The 21,120-nt window shown below is 37.6% G+C and overlaps 1 protein-coding gene across 2 annotated transcripts in view; it reads left to right on the forward strand.

Annotated features, from left to right (window-relative positions):
* Nucleotides 1-21,120, forward strand: part of JMY (junction mediating and regulatory protein, p53 cofactor) — a 65,872-nt gene that overhangs the window by 30,137 nt on the left and 14,615 nt on the right. For both annotated transcript variants that reach the window (XM_090130636.1, XM_031610181.2), the window contains exons 4-7: nucleotides 1,118-1,287; nucleotides 10,205-10,370; nucleotides 13,293-13,480; nucleotides 19,416-19,502. In XM_090130636.1, coding sequence (XP_089986762.1) covers nucleotides 1,118-1,287; nucleotides 10,205-10,370; nucleotides 13,293-13,480; nucleotides 19,416-19,502 — 611 coding nt within the window. The remainder of the gene's footprint in view (nucleotides 1-1,117; nucleotides 1,288-10,204; nucleotides 10,371-13,292; nucleotides 13,481-19,415; nucleotides 19,503-21,120) is intronic.

Here is a 21,120-nt window from a genome sequence, read left to right on the forward strand (position 1 = left end):
TTATTTATTTTTTTTCATGTAATGTTTTCATGTACAGCTGTCAGGATTGTGGGGAAGGACACTGGAAAATGAAATGCCTGGAGATTTTTGATAAATGTACAACATAGGTGTGCAGGTTATTTTTTTGTTTGCTTTATTTGGCCTCCTGTTGATCATAAGGAGGTCATACATAGCAAAGTAATAACAGATGGCAGGAAAAAATACATGAGAACAAATAGATATTTATTTTCTAACAATAGTGATTGGTATTTTCTGGCACCTAAGGAATGAATGCTACTCTTTTTAGTTGTGCAACTTCCATGTCTTTTGCTCTGCTGAGTTAAGTGTGATCAATATTATGTGATTGTTTCATATGTTAAAAATGGTGAAAATCTGAAATATGTTAGCCTAGATTTTTTTCCAGGGCTCAGGATGAGAAATTCTGAGTCGCATGTGGGACTCTTGCTCCTCTGAGAGCTTCAAGAGATTCTAGTTCATCTCTGTACATTAAGGGAAGATTGTACCTTGTTATATAATCATCCCATAAAGCAATCTTTATTTTGGGTTTAAAAAGAAAAAACTGTTGAACAAAAATAGGTTTGTTAAATTCATTATTCTTTCTGATTTGCACTTGAAGTCAACTTCAAACTTCCGTTTTAAATTGTAATTCCTATTTCACTCTGCAGATTTGTGTTAAATTTATGACTGCACTGTAGAATTTGTGAAGGGAAACTGATGATTTTAGTAGCTTATGGTAGAGGCTTTCAGAAGCAGGGGGAACCCGGGATGTACTTCAAGACCACATGGTAAAAATAACTGGTATTTTTGTTAAGTCAAAAGTTCTGAATTTGTGGTTGTGACATTCAGGTAATATGTGTTCAGAATAGTTCCTCTGAATAATAAAAATTGGATTTATAATAATGAAATGGTAAACAAATAGGGAATTACATACTTATGTGAATCCTAAGAATTCTTATACCTCAAATACGAAGGTTATTACTTTATAGAATGACTTCTCTGCTAAGAGAACTTTGTATGTTTTTGGATACAAACATGTGCACAGTCCCTACAGCAGAATCATTATAGAGATCTAAAGAGAAGACTGATAAAATGTTTGCCTTTTTCTTCCCTTCTGTAGCTGTGTATGACCGAATGCGAGCAGATCAGAAAAAATTTGGTAAGGCAGCATGGGCAGCAGCAGTGGAACGTATGGAAAAGCTTCAGTATGCAGTTTCTAAGGAGACTCTGCAGTTGATGCGTGCTAAAGAAATCTGTTTGGAGCAGAAGAAACATGCACTGAAAGAGGAGGTAATTTTTCATACCAATAGGTAGAAAAATTAAACACAGTAAAAAATCGAACCTTTAAGGCGTGTGGATGCACTTGAAAGAAATGAACCAACAGACAGTAAAGTCATTATTTTTCATATTTTCAATAATATAATATAAAAATTTGTATTTTAATCCCCACATTCAATCATATTAAGCAAATGAAATTTTATTGTAGGTGTGGCAGAGTCCTGATGTATCACCAAGCCACTCCTGACGGTGTTTGAGAAATAATGTCAGTTAGGTGTAGTCACAGGTGACTGGAAAAAAGGGCAGTGCTCAAATTAAGAAGGGTCAGTATGACCCTTCAAACTACTGACATATAAGTCTCACCCCGGTGCTGGGGAAAACCTTGGAGCAGATTATTCATGGAAGATATGCTAAGGCATATGGAAGAAAGGGAGTTGATATGAGATAACGCGGGCATGTCCACCTTCAATAGTGTCTTTGACATGGTACCCCATAGCACCCTTCTCCCCACATTGGAAAGATATGGATTTTATGAGTGAATGTTTGGTGGATGAGGAACTGGTTGCAAGATAGTATCCAGAGAACGGTGGTCAGTGGCTTGATGTCTCAATAGAGATCAGTGACAAGTAATGATCCTCAGGGGTCAGTACTGAGACCAGTAATCTTTAATATCTTCTTCATCAGTGACATTGTCAGTGGGGTTAAGTGCACACTCTGCAGATTTGTGGATGATGCCATGCTGTGAGGTGCAACTGAAATGCCTGAGGGACCAGATACCATCCAGAGAGACCTAGACAGATTGAGGCAATGGGCCCAGGTGAATCTCATGAGGTTCAATAAATCCAAATACAAGGACTTGCACCTAGTTTGCAGCAACCCATGCTATCCGTATGAGCTGGGGGTGGGTGTAAAGATGGAGTGCAGCTGTGCTGAATAGAACTTGGGAGTACTGATGGATGGCAAGCTCAGCATGATCCAGCTGAACATGATCTCTTACTGCTCAGAAAGCCAGCTGGATCCTGTGCTGCATCAAAAGAAGCATAGTTAGCAGGTTGAGGAAGGCAGTCCTGCCCCTCTGCTCTGCCCTGGTGAGACCTCATCCCAAATACCACATCCAGTTATTGAGTCCTTAGTAAAGGAGGTGCTTGGACATGTTGTGCATTCAGAGGAAGACCACAAAAAATGATCTAGGGGACGGAACACCTCCCCTGGGAGGGCAGGCTGAGGGAACAGAGTCTGTTTAGCCTGGAGAAGGCTCCAGTGAGAACCAATAGCAGCTTTTCAGTGTCTCTTTAGATACTTCTTATAGGGAGGCTATAAGAAGGAAGGGGACAGATTCCTTAGCAGAGCCTGGGGTAGGAGGAGGGGAGATGGTTTCAAACTAAATGAAAAGGGACTTGGATTGGTTATAAGCAAGATGTTTTTTATAAGGGTGGCGAGAGGCAATAGTGGGTTGGTCAGAGAGGTGGTGTACCTGGAGGCATACACAGTCAGGCTGAATGGGGCTCAGAGCAACTTGATCTAGCTGTATATGTCTTTGTTTGTCATGAGAGAGTTGGACTAGATGATTGTTAAAGGTCCTTTCCACCACAGAAGGTTCTTTTGTACCACTTATTTTTTTCTTACTTTTCCTGGTTAGTCAACCAGGATTATAGTTTTTGCTGTTAATATTCACAGCTAACCACTAAAATGCATTAAAAAAGGAATAGAAGCTGAAATCTGCAGCTCTGTAACTTCCTACTACCTCTCGGGGCACAAGCACTTTTTTTTTGAGCAATTTTTGACAGTCCATGTGGAAGGAGTCTTCATATTAGTAATTATACAGATGACTAGCCTGTTATACAGGCAATACTTTGATTTTGCTTACCCTGTTTATTAAGTCAGTCTTCCAGAGGGATTGGTACTAGCTGCAGTACTCCTGAGGAAAGAGTGCATGCATTAAACTGAGTTTAAGTATCTAAGCAGAAAAAAACCACGCACATTAGATTTTATGATACTTCCTCAAAACAAATATGCTAAAAATCTTTTAGAATCTGTTGTCTTATGGGTATCCTAAGAACTTTGCAGGAATACTAATATTAATTTACATTTTATTCATAGAATTACTGGCTTAAGAGTACTCTTCGAATGCTTGTTGGCCAGCAGAATTTCACTGAATTCTGTTAGAAAAAAGTTACTCAGAAAGCTCAGGACTTTAACACGGTACAGACTGATAAATTTGCAGACAGATTATGTACCTTCTTGTGATCTTCTGTGGAAGACAGAGAGCTTCATGTATAAGGGAGTAAATGCAAGCATGAAATTAAAGTGTGCCTCATTACAACTGTAGTTTTTTATAATGGAGATTCATTTTGATTAGTGAGTGATTATTGAGATGTGGAGAAGCATTTGGACTAAATAGAGAAACAAGATTTATTGCAGTATAGTAGGATGATGGAGGTCTCATAAGTGAAACGTTGGGGGCTTTTTGAAAAAGAGGAACAGGAAGCATCTAATATGTGTGCATCAACATGGTGCTTTGGGATTTTGTGTAATAAGGTTGAAGATTAAAACAGGTGATTGGGATGATATCAAGACCATTTTCTGTTCTGAAATGCCTTTTTTATTGCTTTGAGAGTAGGATAACTCTAAGTATGCAGATGTTGGGTATTAGGAAAAAATTCTTCTCTGAAACAGTGGCAATGAATTGGAACAGGCTGCCCAGGGAGATAGTGGAGTCACTGTCCCTGGAGATTTTCAAACAAAGAGTAGATGTGGTACTGAGAGACATGGGTTAGTAGGCATGGTGGTGATGGGTCAATGATTAGACTAGATGATCTTAAAGATTCTTTCTGGCCTTAGTGATTTTGTGCAAAATTGGATGTGACAAATGTGACTTGGAATCCTGTGTGGTAAAAGGGTTGCAGTCTTATCATAGTTTTCATTTAGTATGTTAATGAAACACTTTTTTTTTTACACTTAAATATACAGAAAGCTACTACATTTTCCACACTACCATGCCAATCATTTTTCTTTCTTACCTTTGCATTTAATAAAATGATTTTCTCTGTGCATAGTACTTCAGAATAATACAATACTTCAGAATAATGAATAATTATCTGTGCAGAAAATAATTATCTGTGCAGGTTTTCCAAATAGCCTGGTGAAAAACTGTTAGTACAAGAAGATAGAGTTGAGCACACACACACAAAAAAACCACAGATCTTGGTAAGGCCTGTGTAAGCTGCAGACAGCAACAACTGTGTTGAAAGGGATACTGTTGGATTAGCACGCAGAACATTTGTTGCTGTAATACAGTGAGGATCTTTGGGGGTTTTTTGTGATGTCAAAATAAAGGTGGAATTCATAAATGGTATGGTGGGACTTTTTTGTTATAAAAAATGATTGAAATGATACTGTAGAAGAGCTGGGGTAATCCTAAAGCTAGGCATAACAGAAGCAGAATGAGATTGCAAAGTACAAGTGGCACTGGAGTAAATTCCCAATTAGCAAGCTCATTTAATAAAATGTAGCCAGGGAATTGCCAAAAAGATGCATGGTTTAGGGGAATATTTGACATGGTCATGCACTGCATCCTTACGTCTAAATTGGTGAGAGATTGGTTTGAAGATTAGCCTATTCGGTGAATGAAGAACTATTTGGATGGTGGTAGCTAGGGAGTTGTGGTCAGCGGCTGTGTGTTCAGATGGAGGTTGGTGACTAGTGGTGTTCTCTAGGGGTTTGTCTTGGGACTGGTGCTCTTCAGCATTTTTATCAACAGTGTAGACAGCGAGATTGATTGGTGACTGGAAATTTGCTGGTGACACCAAGCTAAGCAGTGCAGTTGATGCAATAGAAGGAAGGCATGCTATCCAAAGCATGGACCTGGACAGGCTTAAAAAATGGGTACAAGAATCTAATGAGGCTCAGCAAGGGCAAGTGCAAGGTGTTGCACTTGGGTCAGGGTAATCCCTGATAAGTGTACAGACTGGGAGAAGGACATGGTGGTCCTGGTCCACCTTTTGTTCACATGAGCCAGCACTGCACTTGCAGCCTGGAAGGCCCACTGTATTTGGGGCTGCATCACAAGAGGAGTGGCCAGCCAGGAGCAGGAGATGATTGTCCCTCTCTTCTACACTGCCTTCGTGAGACCCTACCTACAGTGCTGCATCCAGCTTGGAGCCCACAGCATAAGACAGATGTGAAGCTGTTGGAGTGGGTCCAGAAGAGGCCACTAAGATGATCAGAGGGCTGGAGCACCTCTCCTACAAGAAAGGTTGAGGGAGCTAACCTTGTTCAGCTTGGAGAAGAGGTCTCTGGGGGGACCTCAACTTACTTGACGGGAACTTAGAAATGAAAAGGAGACAGACCTTTTACACAGTCTCCTTTTTACAAGGGGAATGGTTTTAACCTATATCTCTCCTCTTTCAGTTTAGATGTTAGGTAGAAATTCTTTACTCAGGTTGGTGAGGCATGTTTTTTCAGCCTTACAAGCCCGGTGGCTACAGCTGTTAGGTGATCTGCCTACCACTCAACCATTTTGTTTGGACAAAATGTGTATTTTTGAAGTATAACAAACCCAGCTAAAAGTCATGTGAAATTTCTCATTAAAAGATTATATTAATAATGAAGTTGTTTAGTTGGAACTGTTGTTTTAGGGAAGAATATCTGGTGTCCTGCTATTTGATCCTTTTGAATTTTCATGTATGTCATTTTGTGGATAAAATAATGTAAAACAGCTGTTGTGAGCAGTTGAAATTCAAGAACAAAGTTGTCTTTTTGATACTTTATTTTAATTTCTTTCTCACTGTGACAAAGTCTTAAAATATATTAGGTCAAAAATAGTTTTTGTTTTTTTCCTGCGTAGACTGTTTGATTACTACTCTAATTACACTTCAAAAACTCCTTGAAGAAGCTGTCCACGTCAGTGATGATATCTTTGAATTAGGTAGTGTCTTCTAAGTTTTAATAAAGTTCTGACTTTAATATTTTAATTTAGCTTCTCATAAGTCAGTAAAGCTGTATATACAGAGGTTAGGTAACTGAAAGTATAGAATGATGAGATACAGTGGAAGGAGCTATATGTGGGCTCTAACTTTGCACATGTATGTACTTGGGATTTGAACAGTGTTTTAGTAGTCTGAATTGCAATTTAAATTAGGCCAGTTGTTACTGGTTTACTTAACAGCTGAAACTGTTTGCATTATTGCTATCAGTACTTTTATCAAAAGTAGAAATCTACTCAAATAACAGTTAGATCTCTTTATTTTCCTGTTCAGTACCTCTTATAAATTCCATCTGTTATTCTTAATTTTGTTTGAGAAGAATGATGAAAACTTTCCTTTGAGGCAGACCAGAGTCTGTTTTTGTGGACTGGTTCCCAAGACATGTCCTCATGACAGTAAACAGAAACATTAAATCACAGGGAGAATCCTTTGTAATTCTGTAAGTATGTGAAATAGTTTGGACAAATGGAAATGTGTGGCTAAACACTTAAAAACCAACAAGTCTCTTCCTGTGTATGTAGGAATCAGTAACTAGACTTGTATTTTTTATTTCCTTTTTTTTTTGCTTTAGAAGTGTTACAGTACAGTTGTAAACATTCACTTTAAACACCATGGTAAGTAGTTAGTGATATTTTTCATTAAAAAATATTCTGATAAATTACAGGTTGAGTTCTGTAATTTTTTTTGTGGTTTGTAGTTAGAAGTTCTTTTTCTTGTGCAATGAGCCTAAGTGAAGGATACATTTACTTCCAATGACTTGGAATATTTAAACATTTATTGAATTTCTTGACTGTTATTTTGCTTTTGCCTGAGTTGAATGCATCAGGCATTCAAAAACAAAAATATCATTTAAGGATTCTATTCAAGAAAACCTGAAAAAGTCTTTCTAGAAAGCTTTTTTTTGTTGTTGTTATCAACAATATATATGTCTTTAGCAAATTGCTAAAGACACCACAGATATATTTTTTTTTTAACTTGTCTGCAAGCATTCTGTTATGGTAGAAAGGTGGATTTGATGATCATTATTTCTCTGACTACTTCTTCTTTGACTATTTTTTAAGTTATGTTTTTAAATTTTGTTATCTTAGAAAGTATGTTACAGTTCTTATCAGAGGCTTTCTGTTTTAATTCATTATGTCCTTATTACATTACCCGTGTTCGAGTCTACATTCTGCCTTAGAAATGTTAGGAAAACTAAGTTTCTGATTAAGATCTTCATTTAGTATGAATGAGACATCAAAGAAACTCTGTTACTTCAATTAGGGCCACACAGACTCAATTATTTGTTATAATGAATGCAAGAAGTTGAGGCATATCAGGAAATTGAACTAAAATCTCCTCAGTTCTAGTTCTTCGTCCAGCTGCAAAATATTTATTTCCTGTAAACACATTCTCACTTTGAAGTTCCTGTATTTCTCCACTGTATTGAGATTGGTTACACACTCACAAATGACTGAAGTGAAAGGTTCAATTTTTTTTAATGCACTTTAATATAGCTTAGATATCTGAGAACCATACAACCATATTCATTTTACATTCCTGTTGCATGTGAAAACTGAATATAGTGATGTTAAATAGATCAAGTAGGTGGCAGCATCTCTAACGTATGCTTGCAAGGCTAAGATTTTGTTGTCAGTTGGGCCTTTGTGTTGCAGATACTAGTGCAGCTGAAAAAAACTTTGAGCTGCTTTAGCTTCATTAGCTGATACTTCTACTTTGTGTCTATGTAGTCTGCAGTGTTTGTGGGCTTAAAATTTGTGAACTTTTTTTTTGAAGAAAAGTTTGGGTGAATTTCACAGTTCACTGACAAAGCACTTAGAAGTGGTAGAAGTTTGTGTTCTGTGGTAGAAGTTTGAATGTCATTGCATTAATTTGCTGAAAAAAAAATATGTATTACAGAAAGAGAACCCTTTTAACGTGCCAAAACACAGGAGTGTCTCTTGCAACCTAGTTTCTATTAAGAACTGGGACATTCAGAAGAAATGGTCCTTTTGCCCTAACAGCTTGCAATCTTTATTTTGTTTACTGCTTTGGTAATAATTGGATGTAGAGAGATGGATGTAGAAGAGTAGACCACCTTAGCAAGACACAGTGGTGTCACTGGACTAAAACATAGGAACTATGCATTATTGATTGTAACATTTATGATAATTGCTTAAAGACTTATTCATCCTTTCTGGCTGGGAAAAAAAAATGCATTTAGTAAATAATTTAGTAGAAGAAATTTTAAGAATAGAAATTCTAAGAGTTGATTTGCAGTTCTTCCATCTATTAATCTCAGGCAAAATAAAGTATAATTTAGTGAGCTGTTTCCTCATTGTTTAATTAAGCTGTGAAATCTCTGTGACTGGATAATGATTCAAGTGCTAAGAGCTTACACACTATTAAAGAGGGGATAGGACAAAATTATGTAGTAAAATCAGGGGAGGGTATTCAACATAAAAGGCAGCTTAAGAAGTCTGGAGCTGCAAGCTCTGAGAGAGACTTCTAGGGAAGTGTTCCGGTACTCTCTGCCGTATTTCATCTTCCTGGATATTCACTGTTACAACCTTTGTCTGAAACAATAAGATACTTTTTTAGTTTGATTCAGTACAGGGGTGTTTCTGATCTAATGTAATTATGTCTAAATATATATGATAAATTAAACCTAGAAAACTCTTCTGTGGTTATTGACAGCATTGATCCCTCAAAAGACCACCAAGGTGTAAAAACCTGGTAGCAATTATCTTTTCTAAAATGTATGGTTGGTTGAATAGATCCTTTATTTTTCCTAGGTAGATGTCACTTTTTAGTGTTGGAGTTGCTGTCCTACGGTAACTGGATCCCCTTCCATTAGAACAGTAAGATAGATCACAAGTCTTCAGTAAGAATTAGATTTATTTTCATCCTCTGTGTGGGAGAAACTGTAAGGGATTAATTTCTGAGAAGGTAGAGAGTTTGACTGTGACAGCACTTCTGCTGCATGGCTTCAAATTCGCCATAAAGTGAAAACAAGTGTTTCCTAAGTGTGATCTGGTTGGCCAACTATTTAAATAGCCAACAGTATTTAAATATTGTTTTGCTGAATGCATGCTTGCCTGAAGTAAGAATGATCTAAGTTCATTTTTGATGTTTCTTGTGTCACTTTTTCAGACTAAAGTCACAATTAATTACTGAAAAATACACAAAAGCTTCAACTACTCTTTTTTTGTCCTTCGAAAGGCTCCAGAAACAAGGCCACTACAAGATTCTGTATGTTCTGAGGGGATAGACCTTGGTATTTTCTTAATTTTTTTGGATGTTTTGCCTTCCAAGCTGCAGTACTAGATAAGTTTGAAGGTTTTTTTTTAATAAATATTTTGGAAAAAAATAGTATAAAGGGCTTTGGCTCTGCAGATATTCTACTTTGTAAGGCCTGTATTCAAGAATGTTGATGTTGTAATGTTGGGATAGAAAATATAATTAAAAAACACCTGTTTAACCCTGTTCAGCCTTTTTTTAAATTTGAAATAAACTCCTCAGTAAAGTTGTCAGTATCAGAAATCAATACATGTAATTTTCCCTGATTCTACCACCTCTCACTTTTTTTCCTACTTCAGCTATAGCAATTTTGAGGTAGTTCTCTAGATGCTGTTACATTTTTTTGGATTAAAGATAAGAACATCGTATCTCTTGTGAGAATCAGGTTGCAGAGTAAGAGTGATAGGGTTATTTCACGCTACTTCCTGCATTTTGCACTTTAGCCATCGGGAGTAATGTACCATATTGAAAAAAATGTCAAGTATTGTAGGTGCCTGATAGTGTGTGGCTTATCAAAACCAGCCTCTTGATGCATTCCATTTTAACATGCTGTATTTAGTGTACCAGACTGTATCTAGCTGTAATGATAAAATCCGTAGTTTAATTTTCTTTATCCTGGAAGTGTATGTTTATTCTTTTTTTTTTTTTCCCCTCTTTCCATTTAGATGCAAAGTCTGAAGGGTGGTACAGAAGCCATAGCCCACTTGGATCAGTTAGAAGCTGATTATTATGATCTGCAGCTTCAGTTATATGAAGTGCAGTTTGAGATCTTGAAATATGAAGAGCTGCTGCTGACAGCACAACTTGAAAGCATCAGAAGACTGATATCAGGTACTTTGTGCATTTTAATAGATGATCTGAAAAAAAGATAATTCTATTCTTAATGGTCTAGTAAAGCCTGTGGGAATGGAATGAGAACAGTTTCTCTACCATGTGACAAGCTGGATATTTTAAATTAAATTTACGCTTGTTCATAGGCAGTACAGATGCAGGAGTTTTTGTATGATTTTCATTGTCTGTGTTTGAAAATGAGCAAATAAGATTCTGTGTAAAGTTTTGAAAAACTAAATTCAGGCAAGAAGAAATGTCTTTATTGCTGGTCTTATGGGATAAAAACCTGCATTTGTGTTACTCATTTCTTAAAAGTGACTCTTCTTCAGAAAATCTTGAAGCTACTTTTATCACAGTCTCACTGGTGTAGAACAGTGGTGCAAGCCTCTTATTTCCAGACTAAGTATTATGTACTCAGAAACTGAAGAAATGGTACAAGAAAACTGTACAGCATTCTTGAATCTAGTTCTGTCTTTGGACCTTTTTATGCTTAATATTTTTATTTACATAAGCTCTGTTTTATTGTTTAGAGTATAGGGCTTGTGTAGCATTTTTCTTTTTTTAAGAACAAGAAAAGTCATTTGAAAGAGCAGAGATTTGAAGGTAGGTTGTATTTTGAGTTGCCTCTGGAAAAAGAAAAAACATGGAGTACTACAGATTCCTCTTGCTGTTGTATTAATGTTCTACTGTCAGGTTTGTGATGGCAACAAAGTTAACTGCATGTGTTGGAGCTAGGGATTAAAATTTCTGTAAGTGACTTAAATGGCTGTGACTTAAGTGACTTGGTGGAAAGCTTCTTGTTGCTATACAAATATTGTGCTTTGTACTTGAGTAATGAGTACTGATTAATTTTATTGAAAGAAAACAATTGAACAGGGGACTGAGAAATTTGTATCAGAAGTTTGTATCAAAATCCTTTCATTTAATGGTAGTAGAACCAAAGGGCCTTCAGAGATTAAGTCTCCTGTAAAAACAAAATTGGTCATTACAAGTTTTAACAAATGTTACCTCTAGAAATCTCAAAAAAAAAAAAAAAAAAAAAAAAAACAAACCCCAAAACTTGGCATCTCAACCTGACCCATAGTAAAACAAAGCCACTAGTCAACTAAAAATACAGACTGTCCCCTACTCAGCTAACAGTTGAATAGTTGACTGTTCTGGCTTCCTTTGTTCTTTTAAATTTATGGAATACTCTTTAATAAATATTTTCTTTTGCAAATCCAGCGCACTGGGTTTGAAAACTATTAAATAATAATATATTATCTTTAAATGGCAGTAGTAGTCTTTTACCATCATTAATCAAATACGAGCATTCAAAAAATGTGAATTTATTAGGTTAGAATTTTAGAGAGTCTTATCCTATCCGTACAAACAACCTATGTATCTTTCCAAGATGGATTTGTGGTGGATGCATTGCCGTCACCAGAGAATGAGTTAATTAGTTACTGTTTTGGATGGGAGGGTGTAACAGTTGGAAATCACTGGGATTGTATCTGAAGGTGAATAATTTTTTTATTCTAAGTATTTGTGTCATTAAAATGTTGAAGTTCTTAACAGATGTTACAACAATTTTGGAAGTTCTAAAGCTTTTTACAGGAATTTTTTGGGATTTTTGATGGGTGTTTGTTGCTTTTTTTTTCTCCTTTTTTCTTTCTTTTTTTTTTTCCAAACAGTAAAACAATATCTAACGTGTTGACCTGATGGAACAGTGAGAATTGACATCAAAAGAGTTTCAGGATGAGTAGTAGGAAAAGGTTCTTCAACAGAGCCACTGGAATAGGTTCCCCAGCAGCCCCAAGCTGCCAGAGTTCAAGAGGCATTTGGGTAGTTCTCTCAGGCATAGGGTTTAAATTTTGGGTTGTCTCTATGTGAAGCCATATTTAGACTCAGTGATTCTTGTGGGTCCCTTCCAGTCCAGGATATTCTGTTTTATATCTTGTACATTTGACAGTTTTGCAGCTGATCTGGTAAGGTTTCATTTGTAAATTGCTATCCTTAACTCTTAATGAAATCCCATTTTAAGACAAGTGAATTCTTCCATTTTATAAGTGTGTAGGGAAATACAATTGGTTTTAGCCATAGTTCTTTTTTTTTACTCACTATTTCGAAGTGGATTCTAATGATTTAACAGCTTTATGTCTGGATGAAACTCTGTATAAACTGTGCACTACACTACAGACTTGAATAGGTCTGATATTTCTTTTTTCTGATAGTGCCATATCCTGCTGACTCAAAATTAAGATTATGTGATCAAAATTTTGGTTGCAGCAGAGACCTTATGCACAAATGATCTGAACTAACAACCACTTCTGAAATTGACAGTGTTCTGAAGAAGACCCTGTCCTCTTCCCCATATTAACTAAGGGCAGAAGTAGGTGGAATCCACAATCTTCCTAAGACGTAGCTGATGAAGGAGGAAGCATAGAATCATGGAATTGCTCAGGTTTTCCACTGCTGCCTCTCTGCACAAGCAGTGACTAGAAGGCTAGAAACATTCTGAGTGGATTTTTGGCAATGTATTATCTAATTTCCCTTGTAGGTTGTGGCAGAATAATCTTAAGCATAGAGACTTCAGAAAGAATCTATACCGTGTGAACTTTGTAGTGAAGTCCAGAGGATATTATTGTACAGTGTGGGTCCCTTGTATTAGTTAAGCGATCCAAAGGCATGCATGGGCACTGTGATCAAGTTAGTTTACAGACAGAAGTGCCACATTTTCAGTAACATTTGTTCTTTAATGTTTGAGCTTACCTGAATGACAAGCTTCTAACCTTCTGCTTTTACTCTTCTTCTGAAATGACTGTAGTATTCTTATGGATTAAATCTTGCAACACACGGTGGCATTGTCTTGTAACAAAGCGAACTGTTGACCAAAACCACACTATTGATTGTACTTTTTCGTTGCTGACATTTTTAAAACAGAGAAGAGAGATGAAGTGGTATATTATGACACTTACGAAAGTATGGAAGCAATGCTTGAAAAAGAGGATCCAGCAACATCTGTACACTTGCAAAAAGAGGAGCTGCAAAAGTTGCAGCAGAAAATCCGCCAGCTGGAAGCAAGGCGTGGACGTATTTCAGCCAAGAAAGCCTACCTCAGAAATAAAAAGGTACCAGTAGATTGCAAATTTCTGTCATTATTAGCAAACTTCATAAAACTGCAAAATTTATATTTCAAAAGATTGTATTACATTAAATTAAACTTCCACATCTCAGAAATGCTGTGGATTATATTTACTATATGTTAAAAGTTGTTTTAGAATGTAATTAGACAAATAAACAAGTATATATAATAAAATTGATACTTTAAGATAATTTAATTTGGCTTTAAAGAACTCTTTAATGACAGGAAAGAGAACAAATAAAATTATTTCTATTAACTTACCAACTCACTTGCATGCAGAGATTCTAGCATCTTTTTATAGAGAGCAGATTTATGTCTTGATTTATATTTTGCAGAAGAAAATCTTCAAGGATGTTTTCTCATTCATAAGTTACTTTTCTCTTACTTCTGTCCTTCTAGGGAAAAGCAGCTATGTATAAAATCCAGTATACGTTCTTAATTTATAAAATGAGGTTTGCTATAATGAATTAATAGGCTCAGTTTCATTTTTTAATGTGTTTTGTGGTTGAAATATTGTGTTGAAAGTGTTTTTTCATGCAGCAAAGATTTTGACGTGCTATGTCAAATGTGGGTAAATATATTCATTTCTTTTTCCAGAATGACTTGTTCGTTGTTCTCTAACAGTTGACACTTAGATCAATATGCATTAATAATGAGATAATGAGTTCTAATGATAAAAGTTTTTAGAGAACAATGCTTGTTAAAAGTATTAAGTAACTGGGGTTTAACAAATAAAACTTCTTGAAGTGTTTCCACATCGTCCTGTATATTCTCAAAATACACACAAGCCCTAGCTGAGATCCCATTTTAAATAGAATCTTTATTTTGTGTTTTATATGATTAACAAAATACAGTGAAGAATGATTAAGGAAGCACAGAAAATGATTCTCTGACATCAGACTTTATTTTTCAGGGGAAGTTGTTCCATCAACCAAGTACTTGAAAGTCTTGTCTGTTAAGGAGATAATGTAGCAACAGATAATTACTGTGTATTGAATAAGATGCAAATAAAAACTACTTTCACTATAGTCATTTTCAGAAATTCTTTCCTTGTTTATGCAGTTGATTTTTTTTTATGACTGTCAAATATTTTTGAGACACCTTTACTTAGAAACTTCTCTTAGAGATCTGTTAGAGACCTTATTCAGTTGTACTTCTGAGTATTGAGCCAGATGTTTTGAAAATTTTTGGTTTCACTGAGGTCAGTGCAGTTTCACTGTTCTGATATTTTATTAACATGAATACAAGCTCTATACTCATTTTTTACATAAAATCTATTTGCGTTTATTGAGCAATCGTCTCCTGAAGTTCTTTTGTCTTGATGACAGTTAGAAAAGAAAAAGCACTCATTTTTCTTGTTTCTTTAAAAAGTGTTATGAATCTTTCATGAAAGATCTCTCTCTATTGTTATCCCAGTCTACCCCCTGCTGGCTGCACAGTAGTATTAATTAAATTATAGTATGAAAAACACATCTGTTTTATTATAAAGCTAGATTTCTAGCAGTGCTATTGTAATAAAAATAATCTAGAAGGTGTCTAGAAAAATTATTTGGAAAACAGAATAATGAATAGAATTATTTGACATCCAGAAAAAATATTTCTTATCCTGAGCAGCTAAGAGAAAGAACTTTTTGATGAAGTTGTTTGGACCATTCTTATAGAGCATGCTTTCACCTACAAATGTTCACATTCTGCTATGCCATTTAATAGGAGATTTTTACTGTTTCACAAGCACTGAGGTTAAAGCACAGCCCATGCCTAAGCAGATGTATGCAAGGTTACTTGGTATGGTTTCATAATATTATAACTATTATGTTCTAAGGGCATAACCACATAGAAATCTTAAAATATGCTTTCTGCACATACTGAGTTTACTAAATGAGAAGATAACTTTTTAATTGGGACACTGTTCAGTATGAAAGCAACGTTCACTGGCACTAACTAAATACAACACTAATACAGACCTCTTTTCACTATATTACGAATTACTAGTTTTGAATGTATTAACTTATCCAGTGATAAAAGTTAAGTAATTAATCAGTTCTCTTTTTCTGTCTTTTGAACAGAACTGCAGAAATTGGTCAGATGATTAAAGGCCAAAAACTTCTAGATACTTTCTGAAGTTTGCATGGTTGGTCAGCATCTTTCATGAAATGTGGCGCTCTAACTGATCATAATGCCCCCACTAAAGTTTTAAATAGTCCAGAATATGAAGGATTATGTCACGTATGTGCCAAGCCATATTCCTAATTATAGAATCATACAATCTTTATAGCTGGAATAATCTTTTCCTTTTTAACAAGAGTATGAGGTTATTGATTTATGTTCAATTTGTCATCCACCATAATCATACAGTTCATTTTTTTAATATTTCCACCTTACTTTTTTTTTTTCCATCATCCTTTGCTTGCGGAAGCTTAATCTTGTCCATTTAGAACCTCACATTTATCCCTGTGAAATTGCAGCCTTTCTTTGTTTGAGAACATTTTGGTAATTAAGATGATTCAGAGTTCTAATACTGTGCTGTGACATGTTTTCAGCCCCTCCTAGTTGTTGTGGGGTTTTTCTTGGTATTATTTCAAGTCATGCAGAACTAATTATATTAAAATAGGTCATTTCTTTATTAATATGGGATCAGCACCAAGGATGTTTTTGTCCAGCTTATCCTCTTTCTTTACATGCTTAAAATATATTTCACTATTGCTCTTATTCAGAAAGATTAAAATATTGATGCTAAACAAAAAATTTCAGGAAAGTGTGGCCTCAGTTATGAGAATATGTTCCTGCAATTTACATACTGAAGTACTATTCATATTTTTCAATATTCTTGCCAACATGCAAAAAACCCCAAGAAATAGAATGTGATCATCTTCACAGAATTATAGAAAGCCTTAGGTCAGAAGGGACTTCAGAGATTATCTAGTTTGAACCACAGTGCCATTCACTGGGTTGCAAACCACCAGATCAAGCTGCCTGAGTTCCCATCCCACCTGGGCTTGAACTCCTCTGGGGATGATTGGGCATTCACAGCTTCTCTGAGCAGCCTGTGCCAGTGCCTCACCAGTCCCTGAGTAAAGAATTTCCGCCTAACATGTAACCTATATCTCCCTTTTTTTAGTTTAAAACCATTCCCCTTGTAAAAAGGAGACTATAAAAAATCTATCTCCTTTTCATTTCTAAGTTCCCCTCAAGTAAGTAGAGGGTCTCAATGAGGTCTCCCAAGAGACCTCTTCTCCAAGCTGAACAAGGTCAGCTCCCTCAACCTTTCTTGTAGGAGGGGTGCTCCAGCCCTCTGATCATCTTAGTGGCCTCCTCTGGACCCAACAGCTTCACATATGTCTTATGCTGGGGGCTCTAAGTCCTGGACGCAGCACCGTAGGTGGGGTCTCACGAGGGCAGTGTAGAAAGGGACAGTTCTCCCACTCCTGGCTATCATCTCTTATTTTGATGCAGTCCCAGATACCGTTGACTGTCTGGACTGCGAGAGCACACTGCTGGTATAAGTCCAACTTCTCATCCACCAGGATCCCCAAATCCTTCTTTGTAAGTTTAGTTCTATCTGTGCTTGGCTTTTCTGATCCTCTCTGCATGTCTGGACAGCATCCCTCTATTCTTCCTGGCCCATTTCTGCTTCTGCTTCCTGTGCATGTCCTTCTTATCCCTCAGTTTGAACAGCAGGTCCTTGCTCAGCCATTTCCATTTCCTACCTCCTCTGCCTGACTACTTGTGCTGGGAGACAGTGAACTCTTGTCCTAAGAGAAAAGTGTCCTAAGAGAACTGTCTGCTCTGTTCTGTTCCTGTGTCACAGAATCACAGAATTGCCAGGGTTGGAAGGGACCTCAAGGATCATGAATCTCCAACCCCCCTGCCACGTGCAGGGCCACCAACCATTCCACCTGATGCTAGACCAGACTGCCCAGGGCCCCATCCAATCTGGCTTTGAACACCTCCAGGGACGGGGCATCCACAACCTCCCTGGGCAGCCTGTTCCAGTACCTCACCACTCTCTCCGTAAAGAATTTCCCCCTGACATCCAACCTATATCTCCCTTCCCTCAGCTTAAAACCATTTCCCCTTGTCCTACTGTCACTCACCGTTTCAAAGAGTTGATTCCCCTCCTGTTTGTAGGCTCCCTTTAGGTACTGAAAGGCTGCAATGAGGTCACCCCGCAGCCTTCTTTTCTCTGGGCTGAACAAGCCCAGCTCCCTCAGCCTGTCCTCATAGGGGAGGTGCTCCAGTCCCCTGATCATCTTTGTGGCTCTCCTCTGGACCCTCTCCAACAGCTCCCTGTCTTTCTTGTACTGGGGGCTCCAGACCTGGATGCAGTATTCCAGATGGGGCCTCACAAGAGCAAAATAGAGGGGAACAATCACCTCCCTGTTCCTGCTGGCCACCCCTCTTCTGATGGAGCCCAGGATACCATTTGCCTTCCAAGCCGCAAGGGCACACTGCTGGCTCATGTTAAGTTTTTCATCTATTAAGACCCCCAGGTCCTTCTCCACAGGGCTGCTCTCAAGGACCTCTCCTTCCAGTCTGTAGGGATGCTTGGGATTCCTCCGGCCCAAGTGCAAAACTGCACTTTGCCGTGTTGAACCTCATCAGGTTCACCCGGGCCCACCTTTCTAGCCTCTCGAGGTCCCTCTGAATGGCATCCCGTCCTTCAACTGTGTCAACCACACCACTCAGCTTGGTGTCGTCAGCAAACTTGCTGAGGGTGCACTCAATTCCGTCATCGATGTCATTGATAAAGATGTTAAAGAGCACCGGTCCCAGGACAGACCCCTGGGGGACGCCGCTCGTCACCAAAAACAGTTTCCAGATCTCATTGAACAATTTGTTAAACATCCAGGATTTTGCTCTCCTGAAGTTCAGGGTCCTGACTCTGTTCTTTGCTGGGCCTATAATCCTTGAGATCATGAACTTGACCAGGCAGGCCATGGTCACTACAGCCTGAGTGCCTGCTACCCTAACCTCTTTAATAAACTTGTCTGCATTGATGAGCCCCACGTCCATTGACACTTCACTGCTGGTTGTTCTGTCCAATGCGTGGGTCAGGAAGCTGTCCATGCACTTCAGGAGTCTCCTGGAATGCCTGCAGCCCATCATGTTGTTTCCCTAGCAGATGTCTGGGTGGTTGAAATACCCTGTTAGGATGAGAGCCTGAATGCAATGCCTTTTGTAACAAGAAGGCCTCCCTTAGTCAGGCAGCTCTAGTAGACCCCAACTACCTGGTGTCCCATATTGGTCTGTTTCATTCTCCGGAGATAGTTCAAACCCCTGGTCACTTTCCTGTGTAACCTTCTTTAGCAAACTTAGTTTACCAGGAGGATTAGACTAAATGAACTCCAGAGGCCCCTCCCAACCTCTGTGATTCTGTGTAGATTTTAAACCATGTATTGTAGATACCAACTTGGTGTAATAAATAAACCTGTTTGTATGTACCTAAAATTGTATCAGTTTTATTAATGTTTGTGGTTTCAGGTTGTTTATGTAAAGATGAACTCACACTTCTAAATGGGAAGCTGCCTCATTCCAGAAACAGAAATAAGCAATTTATTCACAAGTTAATTATTACCCATTTGTGCAATGCCATGTATTTGTATAAGAGTTTTGTGAAGTATATAACTGATCAGCATTTCTTACCAATTAAGTCTCTTCTACAGAATGAGTACATTTCAAGCAGCAGTTGTGTATTCTTTTGACAGCTAAAAGTAATAGGTTTGGCTTTGTTTCACTTGATTTTGTTTACATTTTATGGTTTGATCGTAAGATAAATCAACTTTTTTAATTTGATTGTCTGAAATGGGCTTTGTAATTTCTATTTTTCCAATTCTTAGTGCCATTTGCTAAATATTACATTATAAACTGAACGTTGATATTTGAAATTCACATTTTATAGACATCATCTTGTGTCTCTACAGGAGATTTGTATTGCAAAGCATAATGAAAAGATCCAGCAGCGTCACCAGAGTGAAGAGGAGTACAAAATGCACCACAATGTTCAGCTAGTAAGTTTGAGCTTTCTGCTTTTCAGCAGGCATTTCGATGATAACTTGCATTGCTTGTTATACATTCATTAGTAGAATATCAAATCAGATTTCTATTTCATATTATGCTGGTAAGGAAGAACATAGAGCTCTGTTAGGATGAAACTGAACCCAATCAAATAAAAAAAATCATTAATACTTTATTCACAGTCTAAATGATTACTGCTAGAGTTAGGCTGTATGCAGAATTTCCGACATAGTTCTGGATCTTGCTTGACATTTCTCTGTGTATTCTTGTAACACAGAATAAGCTACCTAGTCCAACTGTCGTGCTGTACAGACTTTTTTAAAGACTGTTCGAGCTATAGGCTAGGTCTTTAATGCTGATGTAATATCCACATTTAATAAAGATCACTGACAAAGATGTGTTGAAATCTAAGTCCTTTTAATTCAGGCGTCAGTTAGATTATTGAAAATGATTATCAGTTATCCTTCTACATTTTTAAGATTGATACATTTATCCAGGAAGTCAGCTGCATAATTTATATTATGAAAAGGCTACGCTTACCAGAATACTCTTTCAGGAACTTGGAAGAATATGTATTTTTTAAATTTCTTAAAATAAAGCAAATAATTCTACTATGTTGATTACAGTCCATTTATCACTCTTAAAAATAAAAGGCTTGATGAGCTTGGTCACCAGGTTGAGGGAGGTGATCCTGCTACTCTACTTTGCGCTAATGAGATCTCACCTGAGTACCAAGTCCAGGTGGAGAGTCCTCATTACAGGAGAGGCATGAATCTATTGTGTGTCCAGAAGAAAAAACAATTTTAAGGATGGAACAGCTCCCTGTGAGTATGAGCTAGGAGACCTGGGGCTGATCAACCTGGAGAAGAATCATAGAATCATAGAATCACGAGGTTGGAAACGACCTGCAAGATCGTCTAGTCCAACCGCATTCCCATTCCTATTAGTACCACAAGCACTAAGCCATATCTTGTAGCTCCTCATCCAGGCGCCTCTTGAACACTGCCAGGGATGGCGACTCCACCACCTCCCTGGGCAGCCATTCCAGTGCCTGACCACCCTCTGAGAGAAAAGGTTTCTCCTAATGTCCAACCGAAACCTCCTCTGGTACAACTTCTGGCCATTTCCTCGGGTCCTATTATTTGCCTGGGAGAAGAGGCCAGACCCTTTTTCATCACAACCTCCCTTCAGGAAGTTGTAAAATGCAGGGAGGTCTCCCCTGAGCATCCTCTTCTCCAGACTAAACAAGAGAAGGCTCCAGGGAGACCTGATAGTGGAATTTCGGCATCTAAAGCAGTTGACAGATTCTTTAGTGGTGCGTTTTGTGATAGGTCAAGTGGAAATAGTTTTAAATTAAAAGAGGAGAGATTTAGATTGGGTATGAAGAAACTTGTAACAGTAGGGATGGTGAGACACTGGAGCATGTTGTCCAGAGAGGTGGTAGAAGCCCTGTCCTTGGAGACATTCGAGGTCAGGCTGAATAGGGCTCTGAGCAATGTGATGTAGCTGTAAGTGATCCTGCTTATTGCAGGGGGTTTGGACTAGATGACCTTTAAAAGCCCTTCCAACTCAAAAGGATCTATGATTCTGTAATTTTCTTGTCTGTTAAAT

The sequence above is a fragment of the Phasianus colchicus genome, chromosome Z (assembly GCF_987193195.1).
Source record: "Phasianus colchicus chromosome Z, bPhaCol1.hap1.1, whole genome shotgun sequence".
NCBI lineage: Eukaryota > Metazoa > Chordata > Aves > Galliformes > Phasianidae > Phasianus > Phasianus colchicus.